At 41.4% G+C, this 19,108-nt stretch overlaps 1 protein-coding gene across 4 annotated transcripts in view; it reads right to left on the reverse strand.

Moving 5' to 3' along the window:
* Positions 1-1,513: 1,513 nt before the first annotated feature.
* LOC137296100 (constitutive coactivator of PPAR-gamma-like protein 1) overlaps positions 1,514-19,108 on the reverse strand; it is a 40,469-nt gene continuing 22,874 nt past the window's right edge. The window contains exons 3-16 of one of the 4 annotated variants that reach the window (XM_067827776.1): positions 18,478-18,587; positions 18,184-18,290; positions 17,558-17,613; positions 16,321-16,477; positions 13,209-13,303; positions 12,284-12,403; positions 10,287-10,443; positions 9,828-10,092; positions 9,206-9,314; positions 7,904-8,110; positions 7,250-7,481; positions 6,410-6,645; positions 5,862-6,019; positions 1,514-5,423 (exon numbers count right to left, since the gene is read on the reverse strand). In XM_067827776.1, coding sequence (XP_067683877.1) covers positions 5,411-5,423; positions 5,862-6,019; positions 6,410-6,645; positions 7,250-7,481; positions 7,904-8,110; positions 9,206-9,314; positions 9,828-10,092; positions 10,287-10,443; positions 12,284-12,403; positions 13,209-13,303; positions 16,321-16,477; positions 17,558-17,613; positions 18,184-18,290; positions 18,478-18,587 — 2,022 coding nt within the window. In that variant the 3' untranslated portion in view covers positions 1,514-5,410. The remainder of the gene's footprint in view (positions 5,424-5,861; positions 6,020-6,409; positions 6,646-7,249; positions 7,482-7,903; positions 8,111-9,205; positions 9,315-9,827; positions 10,093-10,286; positions 10,444-12,283; positions 12,404-13,208; positions 13,304-16,320; positions 16,478-17,557; positions 17,614-18,183; positions 18,291-18,477; positions 18,588-19,108) is intronic. The other 3 variants (XM_067827777.1, XM_067827779.1, XM_067827775.1) reach the window with 3 other exon arrangements.

Here is a 19,108-nt window from a genome sequence, read left to right on the forward strand (position 1 = left end):
CCACCTCCGCTACTCCTTCAATGATAGGTTGATGCTCACAACATTGATCAGTGGTTTAATTATTACCCTTCAGCTGGCATACTGCCAAGTGTGGTGTTAACAGACCCATCCATTACACGAATCTTGTGTGATCTATTTGGCAAATAAACTGCCCCTTGTACAAACATGGATGTCACATATGAACATGTGCCAGGCCATGAGATAACCCGGTCTTGCAGCACACCTAACACCCTTGTCAAGATGCTTGACATCTGATGATTTATTGGCAATTGCTCAAACCACTGAACCCCTACATATGTTAATGTCATGGCTGTGTTACTGAAAGTAGCCAATACGTTATTTAAAACCTCAACCTGACAACTGATTATTGTGAAATAAGAGTCACAGTGGAAGATTAGATTTGTACACAGAGTAAATGGGAAGCATTCACTCAATGTAAATTTTACAATCTTTAGAGTCTTCTGTGCATACTTTAGTGTTGTGTTTCTGAAGCATGAAATCAAGGCAGGTCAAACATTCTCTGGTGGCATGTTATCTACAAAATATCTGCAGCATATTGAAAGGAAAATATTTCTATTAATAACATACTGTCATCAAAACGTTTGACACAAGAGATTGGAGTAAAACTGACAGTCACTAATATTTTCAGCTGAAACGGTGACCTTGATGTAGTCAGGGTGAGCGAGTGTGGTTTAAATGCCATTTTTTTTTGTAAAGTACACAACACCATCCCCAGGTTTTGGTTAAAAATATAAACAAAGGCCAAGGTGAAACCTGACCCCAAATGTTTCCATTTTCAACCAAAATCAAGAATGTGTACTATATCTGTCTTATAAATGAAAAGGGGAAGACATCAAAGTTGGACATCTAAACTGTCAATGATGGAAAATACCATAATAAAGTAATGGTGCTACATAACAGTAACCGAAGTGGTAGTAAAATCTATGTAATGACAGCAGGCCTAACTATAATAGATATTTTTTTAACATCAGAATCTTCATCTCCATAGCCGTGAGGTAGAGTGTCCAATTCATGATCTGATAGATGCAATTATTATCCAGATAGGGAAAACATTTGATCTTTGGCGACATTATCAATTGATTTCAATCACTTTAATGTTGATGTTGAAAGAATTCATTTTGTGAAAATCTTCTTTCTGGGATAAGTTTGGAGTATTATATACGATGTCCAGGGATATTGTATATGCCCCTGAAAGCAGGTTTACTGGAGGAAAGTAACAACCTCCAAAACCACGCAAATATGTCATCTAAAAGTTAATATGTAGTAATCCAAGGGGGTCCATGTGTCAACACCACTCTCTAATATATTCCTGCTGCATGACTCTGTTCAGTAGTCCGCAAAGCGTCCCGTCATGTTGAGACAGCCTGATCTTTGCTACCAACCATCCACGAATATTCAGGTATAAACATCACTTTGCACTTCAGTATTGCATCATGATGTAAAACATCAACACCAGTATGCAGAGGATTCACGGGAACAACAGAAGATAACATTTCTTTTCACCACAAAACAACATTTATTCAGTAACAGACAAAACCGTACCACTGTTTTCGACAACCCTGGGCTAACATTTCCCTGGCCTGGTCCAAGCCTTTGCCGTTTTTTCTTATATATTTCACAGATACAGATTTCTAGCTGTAAGGAATCAATAAAATACCTCTATACAGGACCTGTGGGCAGTCCTGTGCTCCGCCCATACAACATGCTGTCTGACAAACTGAGACCCTACCACAGTCGCACAATGGAGCTTGTATCAGGAAATAAGCAGTAAAGTTATCATACCATCTGGTGTTCACTCTTACTGATAATGTCAGAATCTGCTCCCAAGGAAACGGAATGGTAGGCTGCTCCTTGGAACAGACAAGGACTGCCCAGAATCTTAGTCCAATAACCTTCAGACAGTTCATAAACTTCAAAAAGTGCTCTGCTGTAATGTACTTTGTTGACTTGGAAGATCTCAGGAAAATCAAACATCACAATATATTCTACAAAGTCCCTAAAGTTACCAGCTTATATCAATATTCTATCTAGGTGAAGCAAAAGTCAAACTTGATACAGTGTAGAGAAAAAAATCATGACAATTGAATACAATCTCCTTAAGTTCTTCAATGTAATGTTGTAAGGAAACACTCTTGCATTAACACAAGCCAAACAGTAGTCATAGTAGGTAAAAGAACTGGTTTCTATAGCAACCATACAAGTACGAAGAAACTGTGTTTCAAAGGATACCCCCCGTTATTGTTATCAAGAGTGAGTATAAACAAAATGAAATATTTAATATATTTTCCTCATAATCATCATTATTAGCATTATGATTATTCACATATTCCTATAATAATAAAATTCAGAAATACGAACATAATAGCCATACATGCAACATCTGGGACAGGCATTTTAATTGTCACCACTACACTGAAAGTCCAACATTGTGCAATTTGACTGAAAAACAATAATCAGAAAAGCAAGCATGGTTATATGCAAGATCAAATTAGAAACTCACACAATATGTCAAGAAATTAAAAAATATTAGCATCATGGAATTTCCGGTTAAGACCTACTCCATTAGGATTATCAGGCAAAAAGACAATCTGACTTGCATCAGAGTTCAACTACAAAGACATTGCAATATTACATTGTACCCTCAATATGTTGTCCTCAACTATTTGTCATGCAGTTTAATCATTACAATGTTAAAAATTGGATCCGTCTCTCCTCTTGGTATCCAGAAAACCTTGGAATCAGGTAAAACAATGACATAACACATTAGGGTACTGAGAAAAATCAATCAATTTAACACAAGAATATATGTAGTTCATGACCAATAGCTAAGTTCACATGCACATTACATTATTCAAATTCCATGATGCTTGAATAATTATTCAAATATTTTCGCATTATCTAAATCCTGGGCTATTTCATTTCCACACTAGGTGTACATAAAGTTACTGTCACAATGAGTTCTATGGCTACAAAGCTTAATGATATAAGTTGGAAAAGATTACAATTCAGAGTATATGGGGTATAGTTTTCATGATGTACTAAAATCCTCGGCAAGATACAAGTATCTGCACCCCGATATGTGGTTCAACCTTCACCTTTACTCAGTAACACTTTAAAATATTCAACTCGTACATCAATAGTATATCATGGAAGATATGAAAACACAACTTGAATATTCCAATTATTTTATCGCATAATAAACTTGACAAGAATAATAACTTTGAAAAGATCCCCTTTTTCAATCTTAATCCTCTCTAGGGGCACATCTCTGCTTAAAAGACATCTTCCAACAAAAACTAAATTACGTCATCCAAAACCCATTGGAGGCTGAGTCAAGCCTATTTTAGACATCTGAGAGGAGGGCAAGTGTGTTTTCGCCTAGCATTTATCTCTCAAGAGACGTCTTATCAAAACATTTTGTCTTGCGACAATCTTACAATTACCTTGTAATTCGAAAGTAGGAAAATCCGCTCCTAACCTTTAGCCCTTGGGCTAGATATCAACAGCAACAAGAATAATCAATGTCGGTGCTCGTCGAGGCACCCATAATAAAGATGGTGTTGTGTCCCCGCAGAACAGATGCTCACCTTACAAGACACCTTGAGGTCGAGTATTCTCTGCAGGCTTACATTTTTCATCAATGTCTTAAGATTTATAGAATCCTCCATCCCTTTGGAGGCACTGTAACTTTGTTGGCACGTGGCCGGTGAACTTGCTTCCTTAGTTTAATCTTGTCCATAAGACCTGATCTATGTTTGAATGTTTGTCTCCGTACAGAGCAACCCTGCATGTTTCACGCAATCTTCGAAGTACTAACACATTTCTCTCTCACCTTAATAGACCTAGCAATCACTGTTCCTGTCTGTTGTGGAACACTTTGACCCGATATCTGAGAAAACTGGAAAATTTGAGGACCAACAAGAAGATGAAATCTTACACCTTGACAAGAGCTGGAATCTTCATTGAAATTATTTCTTGCAGAAATAGTCCAGATCGCCATCTGCACCAAGCACATGAGTGTGTCAGTGGGTACTAAAAGAAAGAAAACATCTTGAATCATCCTGTTGATAGAGACAAACCTGTATGTTAAGCGTTTGATATTATGAGTTTAACCACGGCTTATGACCAATTTTAACCTGATTTTCTTCAGAGATCAGAGCAATGCCCACATTAACCTTTTCTTTTCCTCTCAGGGAGAAGTCCTTGCATCAACCTGTTGTTCCCTCACACAGGGAGAAGTCCTTGCATAAAAAGCATGCAAGGAACATTTCCATGTGGTGGGAACTTCCTTCCTTCTGTTGTCCGTTCTCCTTTCCGTAAACACTGCCAAGATTGTACAAAAACAAATATGAAATGTACAAAAATAATACATTTCTCTGTATAAAAGTCAGTCAAAAATAAATCCTCATCAGTCACTCCTCTCCATCCATACAGTTGCTTGTCTGTCCACCCCTTGCAAGATTCCATTTGGCGTTCACGCTTCTTACAGCGCTTCCAACATTGGTAAAAATGTAAATGCATATATTGGGCAAAAACACCCAAAAAAAGTTGTCCATAAAGTTGATAGCACTGACTTTCCTGACGATAGTCTCATAGCTGATGACAGTTCGTCAAATGCTGCTGTGACTCATTCGAGCATCGTCACTGTCGCGGAGGCGGCACAATCTTCCTCAAAGACTGCTCTGTCTAGAGCACTTGTACAATGTCTTTCAATGGCCTGTGGATGTGTCTGTCTGCTTCAGCAGGCTAACCATTTGTATGTGGAGATAACCCTCTCCGTAACATGTTCCCGTTACACGAGATAAATAGCTGGTGATGTGGCCACGCTGAATCACAAGTACCCTGATCAGCTGCGACCAATGTTATTCTCGGCCTCGACAGATGGTTGTGTTTGTGGAGGTACAGGTTTTTATCAATATGAGTCAAATCCATCATAAAAATTCAATATAACATAACAACAGAAATATAAAGTAACAATTACTGAACTTGACTCAGATTGAGCTGTGGTCTTGTCAGACTTGGAAGCTTCTCAACAAACCACCATCTCAATGTCTCCACACTGATTATCTCCAATTCCAAGAAAATACTTTCCATTTCAAATTCATTTCTTTGAGAATAACTACAGTTGGCCTGTTAGTTTCCTGGTCAGACAAGACAGAATGTAGCTCCACAAATACCTGCCGTCAGAGGGGTTGGGGGAAAGAAAAGACTGTTTGGGCAGTGCTGTTAGGCTGGGGTGCAGATTGCAGTGTCGCCAGGTGGGGCAGCAGACGAGGAGCCTCAGTGGTTTTATTGTTCTGCTTGGTGGCACGAGCAGATAGGATGATCTGGCTGCCTTGGTAACATCACTGCTGCAGCAACCTCCTGGCGTCCCCATGATGGAAAGTGACTAATCCACATAGCTGAAAACAAAATCAACTTTAGTTCACTAATTAACAAAGAGTGTGGCGCAAATTTGATTTTAATAACTTTTTGAACAGTCATGTTTGTTGTTTGATGTTGCACTCAGCATTACTCCAGGTATTTGACAATGGTCCATAAATATTCCATCTTCCCAGAAAATCCAGTGATTGACATCTAGGATCCTACAAAGGTCCAGCTGTGTGATGGTAGCATGTAAATTATGTGAAAAATTTGCCTGAATGATGGAGTCTTACATGTGTGAGTGAGTTCAGTTTTACATTGCACTCAGCAATATATGGCAGCCGTTCATAACTAATCAGGTCTTGACTAGACTATCTGGTGATCAACAGCATGAGCATCGATCAATGCAATTGTGAACAACACGATGACATGTGCCAACCAAGTCACACAAAACAGCTGTTGCAGACAACACTCACCCTGAGGAGTCAACAGTAACTCCTCTCCCACGCCCTGGTCCAGGCATCGTCATGGGTTTCCCTGCACGCCCACGCCCACTGATGCGGGGGCGGACTCGGAGTGGTGCCCGGCGGACTGCTCGGAAACCACGGCCTGTGCCCCGAGCAGCATACATCCCCTAAAGCAGAAGGAAAAATCTCACTGAACTGCATGGAATCAGAAACATACTCAGTCAATAGTATACTTTTCCCTATATCCTGTTTATTCTTAAGAAAGTGGCTACAAAGTTTTGGCAACACATAATAAATAGGCAGGATTAGTACTCTTTAGGGAGTAAAACATTTCCTACATACTGGTTTCTATTATGAAAATTAATGCAAACACCACAAAAAAAACAACACCTATATGCAACACTAATTATCAATGTTCTGAGAATACGCAATAAAACACATTTTAGGCTTAGACGATTCAAATTGTCTTCCCAATACAGTATGTGGATCATACAATCAGTACAATTACTTTTTAAATGTTTTCAAATCAACTTAATAGCAATTAATTCATGTCTCACTGGTCTGTAGGTGGGTCTGAGACCACGCCCCATGCTGTAAAGGGCTGGACTGCGGCCTCTAATAGGTCTGCTAGGCAAGTACCCCCGCCCTGGCATGCCACGGCGGCCCACCGACATGACCTGAGGGCTCATGCCACCCCGAGCTCCACGTCCAGCAGACAGGTTGGGTCCCCAGCTGCCAACGACAACTCCAGCTATCTCCAACTGGCCACCTCGGGAATCTATTGGTGAACGGCCTGCAGGCAAAAAGAAAACAGTGTATTTCAGCAACATAGCTTTTCCTTTTGAATGACAGATCCCCTACAGCTCCAACCAATAGCTAAAGACTATCCCTGAAGGTAAAGGCATTAACATCATGTCACCTGTTTCCTCTCTGCCAAAACATACAGCTTATTCTCATCAATAATACCTCACATTTTCATACAATCATGTCACACATTTTCTTGGATCACTTGAATGCAACAATGGGCACTAGATTTAAGTAATTGAATACAGGTGAACTGTGCACATTACTACCATGAAGGCAATATAAGCTAGCATTTCATCTATGGTAACTATTTATCCCTCTGCCATATTTTGAATGTAGAACATGACAACTTCTTTGAGCGCCATGTCTCAGTTTTTAATAGAACATGATGACATACACATACAATGTCACTTAATAATTAGTAGGACTACTAAGAGAGAACGGGGAAAACTAGTAAGATGAACGAAGGAGGTATATTAATTCATCATGCAAGAATGCGGCTACGTATACACTCAACTAAATGATAATGTGGATAAAAGAATAAAATGAAAGAAAAGCCAACTAAACCCGGGAGGATGGCTAAATGATATCACCATTACCAAGGATGCCTCTTCCTCTGCCCTTCTGAGACTGTGGGCCCCCCCCATGGGGCGGGGCACCACGCCCACCTGGTCTGTATGCCATGTGGCCTGGATGGCCTGGATAAGGGGGAAATGGGTAGTGGGCATACATGGCTGCATTTGGCAGCAGGGGTTTGGCGAACTCCACTCTCAGGTTCTCCATGATGGCTTGCCGCATCCTTTCCACTCGAAGCACCTGGTCCACCTGGAATGCCACAATGCAGAGTTTGTCAGTTCATTCCATGGAAACTTAATACTGCATTTAGTGTAGACAGTAGTCTTAACTGTACACATAATATAAAATATATTCCTTCATTAATTTTCAGACTCTGTAGTGACAAGAATCTCTTGGATACCTACTCTCTCTCTCTCTCTCTCTCTCTCTCTCTCTCGCGCACTCACACACACACTTACTCCTCTACCTCTAAAAGTCCTTGAAAAAACCAAAATTCACAAGACGACAAGCTGTATGCCTATATTCACTAGCCCAGTTTGTGACACGAGAACACAAATAATGACCTGCATAAATTACGTTTCTTATCAATATTTGGATTAAACATGCAAACTGAAAATCATAAGTCTTGTCAGGATAAAAACAAGAAACCATCTTGGTTCCAGAAGCCTCACCTGTCCGTCGCACATGTCAATGAGGGGAGTGTTGTTGTTGGCCTTCAGAAGTTTGAAGTGGAAGAGTTTCCCATCAAAGAACAGCCAGGGACAGCACATGGTCCAGGGAATGGGGGCACCACACACGTCATTGGCGAAGATGGCTGTCTCAACGCCAGCCATGAACAGCGAGGCAAGCTGGGCTCCCCGGGGCTGGATGGTGGGGAGCTGAATTACCAATACATCCATACAGACACTAACAATGTTGCTTAATGAGCTGCACTACCAATTCTCCCACACAGAAACTGAACAGTGATCCACGCCAACATGGGTCCTTGGCACGCATCTACATATCTATCTATCTATCTATCTATCTATCTATCTAGATAGATAGATAGATAGATAGATGGATATACATCTTAACACCTATTAATAATCATTCTTTAAAGGCAACAGGCACAAATAATATACTCTTCAAAAAAAAGTAGGGAAACATGAGGTCTGGTAGAAAGAAATCCCATTGTGGAACATTACAATGTCATTCATCTTGTGCATGTAGCATCATTTCACGTTATCACCACACGCAAACACAATGCATGGGAAGCACGTGCCTCCTACACATGCATAGGGTGTCATTATGAATTTCGACGTTTTTCAGGCAGGTCGAAACATAACAGTAGACCATTTTGTCCGATAATTTTCTTGCATCTGTGCATGGTCAGGATTTCATGGGTCAAATCAAACACTACTGACTGAAAATTGTAAACCTGAAATTTCCATGTCATATGCCATGATTGAATGAAATCCATGTGGTGATGCATTCTCAAAACATCCATTATTTTTGTATCAACACTGATTCAATCCCATATATCTCCTTATTTCGACGGTCGTACATGTAAAGTACAGTTCCCCTACTTTTTTTTAAGAGTATAGATTGATCACAGTTTTTAAGAAATACTTGATAATTCTACAACAATAGATCACAAAAGAACGTGCCCCCAAAATAATCACTGAATTGGACCAATCTATTGCACACACTACAGCCTGTTCAGCTTACCCAGAGCTAATCTACATAGACAAGACCTGATAGGTCAAATGACAAAGGTGCACCTCGTCACAATAATAGACCCAACCAGTTGTGACATGGTCACACAATGAACTTGTATACACTTGATCAGGTCAAACAAAACAAGCAGTACTTTTCAAATTTGTGGGAATGTGAGAACTTGTTTACTTTTATTTGTCACTGTAAGCATCCAACGTGTTATGTATATGCATCACAAGTGCAAAACAAGTGAAGGTTCAGTTGGATATTTGCCTGACCTTGAGGTCCTGCATGGTCTGCACATCATGAAGCAATGGAGAGACAGCCATTGCCAGGAATGCATCCAGTTCCTGCCGCTGGAGAACTCGACCGAACTGGAGGGTGTATCTATGATAAGGACAAAACACTGAAAGGCACTGAGGTTTGAGTTCTATTTAACCTCTTGTGAGAGGCCTATATCGTGAACAACTTCCACCCACAATACTGGATCTGCTGTCAACACAAAACCCAAATCTGTTGTCCCGAGTATACCAGGTCTGTTGTCCCTTCTATACTGAGACTGCTGCCCCCACTACACCCAACCGCATCTGCTGTTCATACTATATCATTTCTTCAGTCCTTACTATACTGGATCTTCTGTATCGACTATATCGGATCTGCTGTCCCCTCTTGGGCATTGAAGATTTATCGAATGTAAGCAAATCATGCTAAAATCAGAACTTTGCACAGTTTTCATGAAGCCATTTTTCAGTGGGAAACACAAAACCATTCATGATAATTTCATTTTAACTGGTATAAGACAAAGGGTTACCTCCCTTCAATTCACTTTGAAATATTTTTCACTGGATTTGCCATACAGTGAAATTTACGTTTACATTTAATTAACTGTGTGTGGCATACCTGAGAACACAGCACATGATGAGGAGATGCTGTGGTACATAGTTGGTGTTTAACATCAAGGGGGAGTCACTTTGCATGCAGGTGAGGAAGGCGCGGAGTCTACGGTTCTTGTCATCAGCTTGCTGGCCCAACCACATGCGCTCAATGCTGGGGGTCTTCCATTCCACAGGTTTTGCTATAACAATCTCAAATGAAGGTCGGTTGGTGCCTCGACGGATGATCCATTCCTTCACTAACACATCAAACGACCTTGGGGGTGCCTCACCTGATAAAAGGTAACAAAAACGTGTAGATAGATTTTAAAAATATTTCAGCAAGATCACAAGAGACACAAAAAATGGGCTTAACACACTGTCCCAATGTTGGGAATCAAACCTGCCTTTGCAGAAACCAAAAATATGACGCTGGTATGTAAATTATCTGACTGGACCAGACAATACAGACATGAACAGCACTTACCCTGCTCTTTGCTTTGGTTTTCATGGATGATCTTGAGTTTGTTAAGATTGAACAGAACTGAGTAGACAGTCTGTCTGATGGGGCGGTAGAGATCGATGTAGGATGGCAGTTCACGGTTTGTGTCATCCTCAAGGATCACAGGCAGCTTGATTTCACACTACAAGGAAACACAGCAAATATTACTAAAGTTGCCGGAACCAGGTCCCTGATCTGTCACGAAAACACCCTTGACCCAGCACTCACCCCAGGGTCATATCAATCAGATCCATGCTGTTGAAAATGTCGTCATACACGTCATCTATATGTCATACACCTCATCTAGATAATCTGGACATTCAAGGATGATGAATACTTTGGCTTGTGAAGATGTCCATGTTACTTATGCAGTGACTCAATGGGAGCTCTGGTAACATTTGGGACACTGGCAGACAACTTTCACCTCCACAACAGGACACTATCAGTGTCCTATGATTAATTCCTGCTACTGTTTCATCAATGTGTGCTTGTGTTTGAAGCTCATCCCCTACTGTTTCCCCTCTACCTAACTTTGGCTGCTATTTCACCAACTCTGCTCCACAGGCTCTCGGGTCATTGCAAGAATTAAAGATTTTTTTAAAAGATATAAAGATTTTGAGATGACCCTGACTTGAAACACTTCATAGTACAATATATGTAGATATGGCCGATTACTTCAGTGTACCCCATCCGTCTGCTTTGCCAATTGCTAAGCTACCATCGCATGCAATCGACCAATGTGAGGGCTTGCTTTGATCACTACCCCTTTGTGTCAAGATCGTTTAGTTGAGGGTCAAAATCAGCTTTCAATTAACTTGTAGAAATAACAATAGTGAACTGGTAGGTGTTGTGAGTGGTGATTGATGGGCCATTTACCCATGATTATGTATATATGATGTTTTACTTGACTGCATGCGATGGTAGCGTAGCGATCGACAAAGCAGGATGGTGGGGTACACTAACGTGTCAATCCTTGTCTAGATGTGTTGTACTGTGAAGCATTTAAAGTCCAGGTTTTATCTTTTTTTAACTTTAAAAATAATCTCTAATCCTTGCAATAACATGAGGGCCTGTGCTCAGGCCACAATTTAATCTACTCTGGCTACTCTTTCACCCACTCGGGCTACCGTTTCACCCACTCTAGCTGCTCTAAAACCCTCTCTAGCTACTGTTTCAAACTTCACCCACTCTGGCCGCCACTTCACCCACTGTGTCAAATGTTTCACCCACTCTGGTTACTGTTCCACTGACTCTGCCTACTGTTTCACCCACTCTGGCCGCCACTTCACCCTCTCTGGCTACTGTTTCACCCACTCTGGCCACCACTTCACCCTCTCTGGCTACTGTTTCAACAACTCTGGTTACTGTTCCACTGACTCTGGCTCCTCTATAACCCTCTCTGGCTACTGTTTCACCCACTCTGGCAGCCATTCTACCCACTCTGGCTACTGTTTCACCCACACTGGTTACTGTTCTACTGACTCTGCCTACTCTATAACCCTCTCTGGCTACTGTTTCACCCACTCTGGCCGCCACTTCACCCTCTCTGGCTACTGTTTCACCCACTCTGGCCGCCACTTCACCCACTCTGGCTACTCTATAACCCTCTCTGGCTACTGTTTCACCCACTCTGGCTACTCTATAACCCTCTCTGGCTACTGTTTCACCCACTCTGGCCGCCACTTCACCCTCTCTGGCTAGTGTTTCACCCACTCTGGCTGCCATTCCACCCCCTCTGGCTACTGTTTCACCCACTCAGGCTACTGTTTAACCCACTCTAGCTGTTGTTTACACCAGTGGAACAACTGTTTCCTCTCCTACCCTACTTAGGTCCTTGTTGTTACCTCTCTTGATATAGCTTCCTCCTTCACATCACTTGAGCTGCTGTTACAATCCAACCTAGGTTTTATTCACCCCACTCAGGCTGCTGAGCACTATTATCCATAGCTACTTCAGTCTCACTTAAGCTCTGTACCACTCACTTGTGTAAGTAGCTGGTATATCCAGGAAGACATCAGCCCCTTCTGATGGCGCTCACTTGCAATGCGGACAATTTCCGGTGTCACAGGGGGACCCTTGTTGTCAACGTCATTTGTTCTTCCCTGAAGAAAAAGAATCAACAAACGATGTTTCATAACCTCCATTACAACACTGTTACCATCATATGCTAATATGTGGGACGTACTATGGATGGCCATACTGTGCTAATGCAGTACGTACAGCCCATATAGTGTGTCACGTGACAGGGTGTGCAGTATGTACAGCTTATGTAGTGTGTCATGTGACAGATGTGACAGGATGGACAGTGCGTCCAGCTCATGCAGTGTGTCATGTGACATGTGACAGGGTGTACAGTATGCACAGCTCATGTAGTGTGTCACGTGACACATGTGACAGGGTATACAGTTCGTACAGCCTGGCAATTCTGCCTACATTATTAGTTACGTGGTGTTTTGAATGGGTATACGGGACTGTAAAACCCTAGAAAAATCTGTATTTCCTGAGGCATAGACAAAAGAAATATGGAATTTATATGGGTCTTACAGTCCTGTACGCACTTTCCAAGCACCCTGTGACAAATTTATTCAGATCTATTAAGTTAGCTCATCATTAAACAACAGCAACAACATTTGGCAGAATGAGACGTAAAATGTCTCCACAGGTTTTTCACGGTGCTAGCCACCTGATACCATAGCAGAGTACAACGTAGAATCCTTGCTCAACAAAAGAATAGTGACACACCGATAAAGAACAAAGACTTTTTCCACAGACCATGGAGGTGTGTTATTATGACAGTAAGATCAACTAGCAAGTTCTTGATGGTGGGACAAATTGGGTGGCTCCACCACCTCTAGGGATAGGTGAAGGACAGACACCGTTGACAGGTGCTTGTTGCTTGGGACGTACCTTGTTTGACCACCCTCCCTCTGGGCTGAGTCGACAGGTGGGGCTGGAGCCACTGCTGGAGGAAGACGAGCCCAATTTGTCGTTGCTGTCCACACCTGAGTCAGAAACACTCAATACAATTGAAACTTGTTAATCCGAATAGGGACGTTTATGTAAACTCCTCTAATTAGCTGTTGCTCAGTCGTTTCAAGAGGTACTGCACTAGTGTGACTTAGACAACTGACAAGGTTCCTCAACACTGTTTAAGTGAAAGTTATTCTTACTGGTTGTGATAAACTTAACACTACAATTAATTATTCCATAAAACATATATGAATTGCTTAAAAACTACATTCCATAGGCAGCAGAAAAATGTGGGTCAATTTCTTTAAGAAACCTTGCAAGATTTTTCCAATGAACATAAGACAACGAAAATGGCATGCTCGAATTCCCAGGTGCATAGGAGAATTCATCCTCAAAATCATGCTCTGATAGAAGATAAGTCAATACAGAAGATGATACAGCGATCAGCATTAATGAAGGGGTTTAATTAGTATAGATAATGGGGGGTGAGCTTTGAGCAAGACTGGACATGGGGATGAGCTTTGATCAGTGTGGGATAAACTTGATCAGGAATGATTGTGTGGATGAACTTTATCAGCAGTGATCGTGGGGATGAGAGCTTTGATCAACACTGATTATGAGTAGTGGGAGAAGCATGAGGGCAAATGAACCTGTTGTTTACAACACCATCAGCAGTATTGAACCCACCACAAGGAACCTTGTCAGTGAAAGATTGTAGATAACATTGTTACCACACAATGGTGATACAATGTTACACATCAAACCAGACCCTGATCCCCAATGATTTCAGGACAAAACTCAACTGATGTAACAAAAATTATACAACAAACACATCTTTCTAAATGCAGGCTTCAATCTTCAGAGCTCATCAAATTAACAGAACACATTTAATATCCAAGACTGATTTAACAAATTGGGACGCCCACTTTACGTGGTGTCACATCGGTGCTGTCAACAGCTCATTTGTAGTAAGTGGTCAAGTCACCACTGTGTCCACATTTTGGGAGAATACAACTTGAGCCTAGAAATAGTCACAGACAGGTTGTCAGGTTTAATACTAAAAAGACTGAAGTTCTACAAGCACACAAGATGCCCTAAACATAAGACAAAGTAGAAGTGCCTAGTTGCATCCTCTTTAAATTCATATTTAGTAAACAGAGCACAGACACTTCCAGTGCGAATCTGGCACCACTGTTCTGGAGGTTGGTGCATCTTCTTACATTTGTTGCTTGTACAACTTGCTGTGAAGCAAAGTTTCAGCAAGGCTTCTTGGATGACTAACAATATGCCAGAAAAACCTAAACCACACACACTCCCACCAATACAGAACATACAGAGCATTCATATTACATTTATCACAGAGTACAATAAGTCATCAGAATACATCAGTCATGATGCGTTCATGATGTACTGAATATTTAGCATGAATCACTGAACTCTGCTAAACAATTACGTAATTACAATTACAAAAACAAGAAAACGAAACAGTCTATCTCAAATATAGCAGGGCTCCAGATAAGGGATGTATCAGCGTATGTACGGATAAAAATATGCACGATACGGTAGGAACAAAATCAGAACACGTAGCAGATACGCACCACAGCACGGTCTTAGAATCATTTACAGACGCATTTATCTGAAAAAGTATGTGCTTTATTGTTTATTTACCTGTTTACACAAGAGTAGCAATGTTGTGGTGCATATATGAAACGAAACACAAGATTACTTACATGTCATTAAATTCCATTTAGTACTCTAAAAACTTTTCCCAGTACTCTTACATTGAAAAAAAAGGGCACATGTACTCCTCATGTTGAAAATTTATCTGGAGCCCTGGTATAGTAAACGCAAAGACACTTTGACGATGATTATACAGGGGAATCCCACAATCAACAATTGCTTTGCAATATATACCAGAGATTGGAATAGAGAACTGTCACAATGGGCCATTTTCAGGATTATTAGCCTTTTTCAGAATTTATAATGGGCCACTGCCCTTGTATCAATAACAAACTTCAAAATGTTAATAGGCCATTTTCTATTCTAATGTGCAAAATGGCCCCTGCCTTTCCCAATCCCCGATATCCTCAACTATTTGAGGAGCTACACATGGTTAGGGTGGACAGACACAGAGTACGAGGTAGTGAAGATTGTGAACAAGCAGTCTGAGAACCACACCAGCCGTCTGGACTCACTCACTTGGTGGAAACAAGCTATTCTCTACTTAAGAAGCCTTTTCTTCACACCCATAACTTGGAGAGTTCACAGTTGATTCCATGGACACTGCATTTTACTTAGTAAAGCTTCAAATTCCGATTGATGCCATTTTGAATTGTATCTCTGGAAGCTTGACAAAGGAGGAAACATGGAGGTCTAATACTGACAATTTGTCACCGTGTTCAAAAAATATTCTGACTAATATGAAATTTAAAGTGGTATGTTTGAAAATGCTTCCACGTTATCCTGAAGGAATCTTTAGCAATGCCATATCCAAAATTTCACCTATGTGGATAATATGGCTAATGAGATATCAGTATCGAGTCCACAGTCTTCCAAGAGACACCATAATAATTAGCTGAGCTTTTGAGTTCAGACTGATGCCATTTTGGACAGTAGTTCAGTGACATCACTGAAAGAAACATGGAATTTCACAAGGGCAGGAAAGCTAGAGGTGATACTGGTTTAATACTGCCACAATTTCTCGTGATACTCTTAAGGAAGTTCATGGTGCTGATAAATAGTCGTAAGAACTGACATTTGAACCAAAGAACATAGTTTCTAGCAGCAAGAGTTGGCTACAGTTCTAAACAGTGAACGGCTGTATCTCGAATTACTGGGCCAACCATGCCCCTCCTAAGCTGAGCATTGGGACCATTTTAAGTACACTTTTGTGTAAACATGACAATATTCCTTAAAATCATGACCATGTTTATATATTCTCATTTGTTTGAAATAACCTTTGAAAAGTGTTTCTCCATGCTGTAGTCAAGACGGCTCTGGTTGTCAGACTGCTGTGGTGACATTAGTTCGGATGCACTGCGACTATTACCATTGAACTGTAGGTGGCGATTGTTCATGCTTGCATCTCCGCTACTTCCGTAGCCATGCCTTCGTCCAAACTCACCCAGCGCGTTGTGATGTGGGGGATCTATCACTATTTGGGGGGCAGGCTGCTGGCCAAGACTGTCCCCATAACCAGATATTTCCTGTTTCAGAAACAACAATGTTACAAAACATAAGGATGAACCTTACCATCATGAACATGGACAATGTTCGTGTACATGTTGAAGGTGTATATTGTGTGTGCAAAACTGGATCATCACATTATTTTCAGTAGAATTTAGATTATTATTATCTGAGGTAACCTGACTCAAAAGAACTTTATGAGAATTGGGCTATATTTGTAGTGGCTGAAGTCAGTAATTAATTAATGGCTAATCATATTAACTGCCATTATTATTAACATGCACCATAATGACAATCCTTGTCAGTAGAATGTGCCCTCCCAAGAATGAAGGAGTATGGTGAGGAAGGGGTAAATGGGGTCCAACTACTGCTTTGAATGGATATTTTGGAAATGTTCTTGACACAAATCTTCATTGAGGCTGCTAACAAGTCGAGAATCATCTCGGGGGTGTATCACAGCTTAAAGCATTTTTTTAAATCATGAAATATCTAACAGAATTATTGTGAGGGGTCTGATTTACATGTGCCAGATATCACAAGGACTTAGCCTTCAGCAGTTACTTTCATAACCGCAAAGGAAGGCAATGAGCGTTCAGCAAATTTCTGGGTAGAAACACTCAGCTGGATGTAACATATGCACTTCTGCCATATTTCTGGAGCATGTGGATTGCTGTAGTTAGATAGCTCAAGTCACACATCCCATGAGGACATACAGTGCCTGACGCTTGACCTTCAGCTATGACAACAAAAGCAGGCTTCCAAACCCAATATTTTCTTTAGGAACAAACTGGTTCATAATATTGCATTTTCCAAGCACCCTACTAATTGTACAGTCAACAATTTCTCAAGGAACAAATGTAAACAAAAAGCTTTCGCAGGTTTTAAATTAATATTTAACTCAATATATGACTAAAATAAGAGAAGAAACAATCAACACATATGAGTATGTCTTATTATTATGGGGCCACGCCCTGTTTTGCCAAGGAGCACTAACTGTAAAAATTGGGACAGAACGTAAGTTGTTCAGGTTCTTGGCATGGAAAAAAGAGCAGCCACTTCAGTTTATAAATCATGCAAGATGTGAGGTGGAGTGCAGTTACCGCATGTCCATTCTGTGTCCCCGGATAACTGCCCTGCTGCCGGGGAGAACCAGGCACTGAAACACCAACACAAAATGTCAACCTTTGGCCACAGCTTCAAGTTTACATTAACAAGTTGAGGGTCATTGAATCATGCTCCTACATGTCTTTCCATGACTTCTCAGGAATCAAATCTGGTGTTGTCATGGGCAAGTAGCAACAAGTTTACACATGCAGGTATTTCAACTGTGTAATCAAAGCATTTATTCATATGGGCAAAGCCATTAAACAACCTGACTTTGCCAAATTCAATTTTTCCAGTATGATTACTTTGTGAAAGTTGAAACTTCATTTTCCCATTATAACTGATAGGAACTCCAATACTTTGTACATGGTTAATGGGCAGGTGGTTGTAGTGAGACCGCGCAGGGCAGTCAACGATGGGTTGGTTAACGACCAGCATCAAGGGCATGACAGGGATGGTAGGTTGGCTCTGTGAGTGAATGGGACAGGGATGTAGGCATGGAGGGGCAGGGTGAAGGGTGGGGCAGGATGAAGGGCAGGGCAGGATGAAGGGCAGGGCAGGGTATGTTTGTGGGGTGAGGCATTGCATGAGTGAAGATGGGGTAGATTGGTTGTCTACTTACTCTTCAACCTGGGTCTGTACTTAAGGAAACCCTCCTGCGTTCCATTCAGGTAGTACTGGACACTCTGCTTGAAGCGGTTGATCAGCTCAGCCTTATTCTTTGTCACTCTGCAACATATTCACATGGTCACACATCCATAAGGCAGTAATCTCCAATGGATGCAACATCCATGAGACAGAATTATGAAAACCTCTTTGAAACCTGCAACCTCCATCAGCCTGTTACACAACTTACTTAATGAACTACTTATTTTTTTAATCTCTGTCTCAAGGGAAAACAATAACACCCACTCACTTGAAGACGATCTCCCCAACATTGTCCAGATTGTCTGTGGCAGGAAGATTGCGGATGAAGTCTACGGTATACTTGATGGTGGAATTTTCAAGTCGGTTGTTCTGTCCACGCTGAAAATTTGGTATTCAAGACATTAGAAAAAAAATCTCGCTCACACAGATCTGGCCTAGCAACTCCCAAAAGCCAGCAGTAACTGTATCAGAAACACCCCTGGCCAGCTGTAACCATGACATACACACCCACAGCTAGCAGTAACCATGACAGACACCCCCACCCCCAGCAGTAACCATGACAGACACCCCCACCCCCAGCAGTAACCATGACAGACACACCGACCCCTAGCAGTAACCATGCCAAACGCACCCACAGCCAGCAGTAACCATGACAGATGCACCCACAGCCAGCAGTAACCATGACAGACACCCCCACCCCCAGCAGTAACCATGACAGACACATCCACAGCCAGCAATAACCATGACAGATGCACCCACAGTCAGCAGTAACCATGCAAGACACACACACACAGCTAGCAGTAACCATGTCAGAGACAACCCTAGTCAGCAGTAACCATGTCAGATGCACCAATACCCAGCAGTAACCATGTCAAATACACCCACAGTTGGCAGTAACC

This window comes from Haliotis asinina, chromosome 9 (assembly GCF_037392515.1).
Source record: "Haliotis asinina isolate JCU_RB_2024 chromosome 9, JCU_Hal_asi_v2, whole genome shotgun sequence".
NCBI classification, from domain to species: Eukaryota; Metazoa; Mollusca; class Gastropoda; order Lepetellida; family Haliotidae; genus Haliotis; species Haliotis asinina.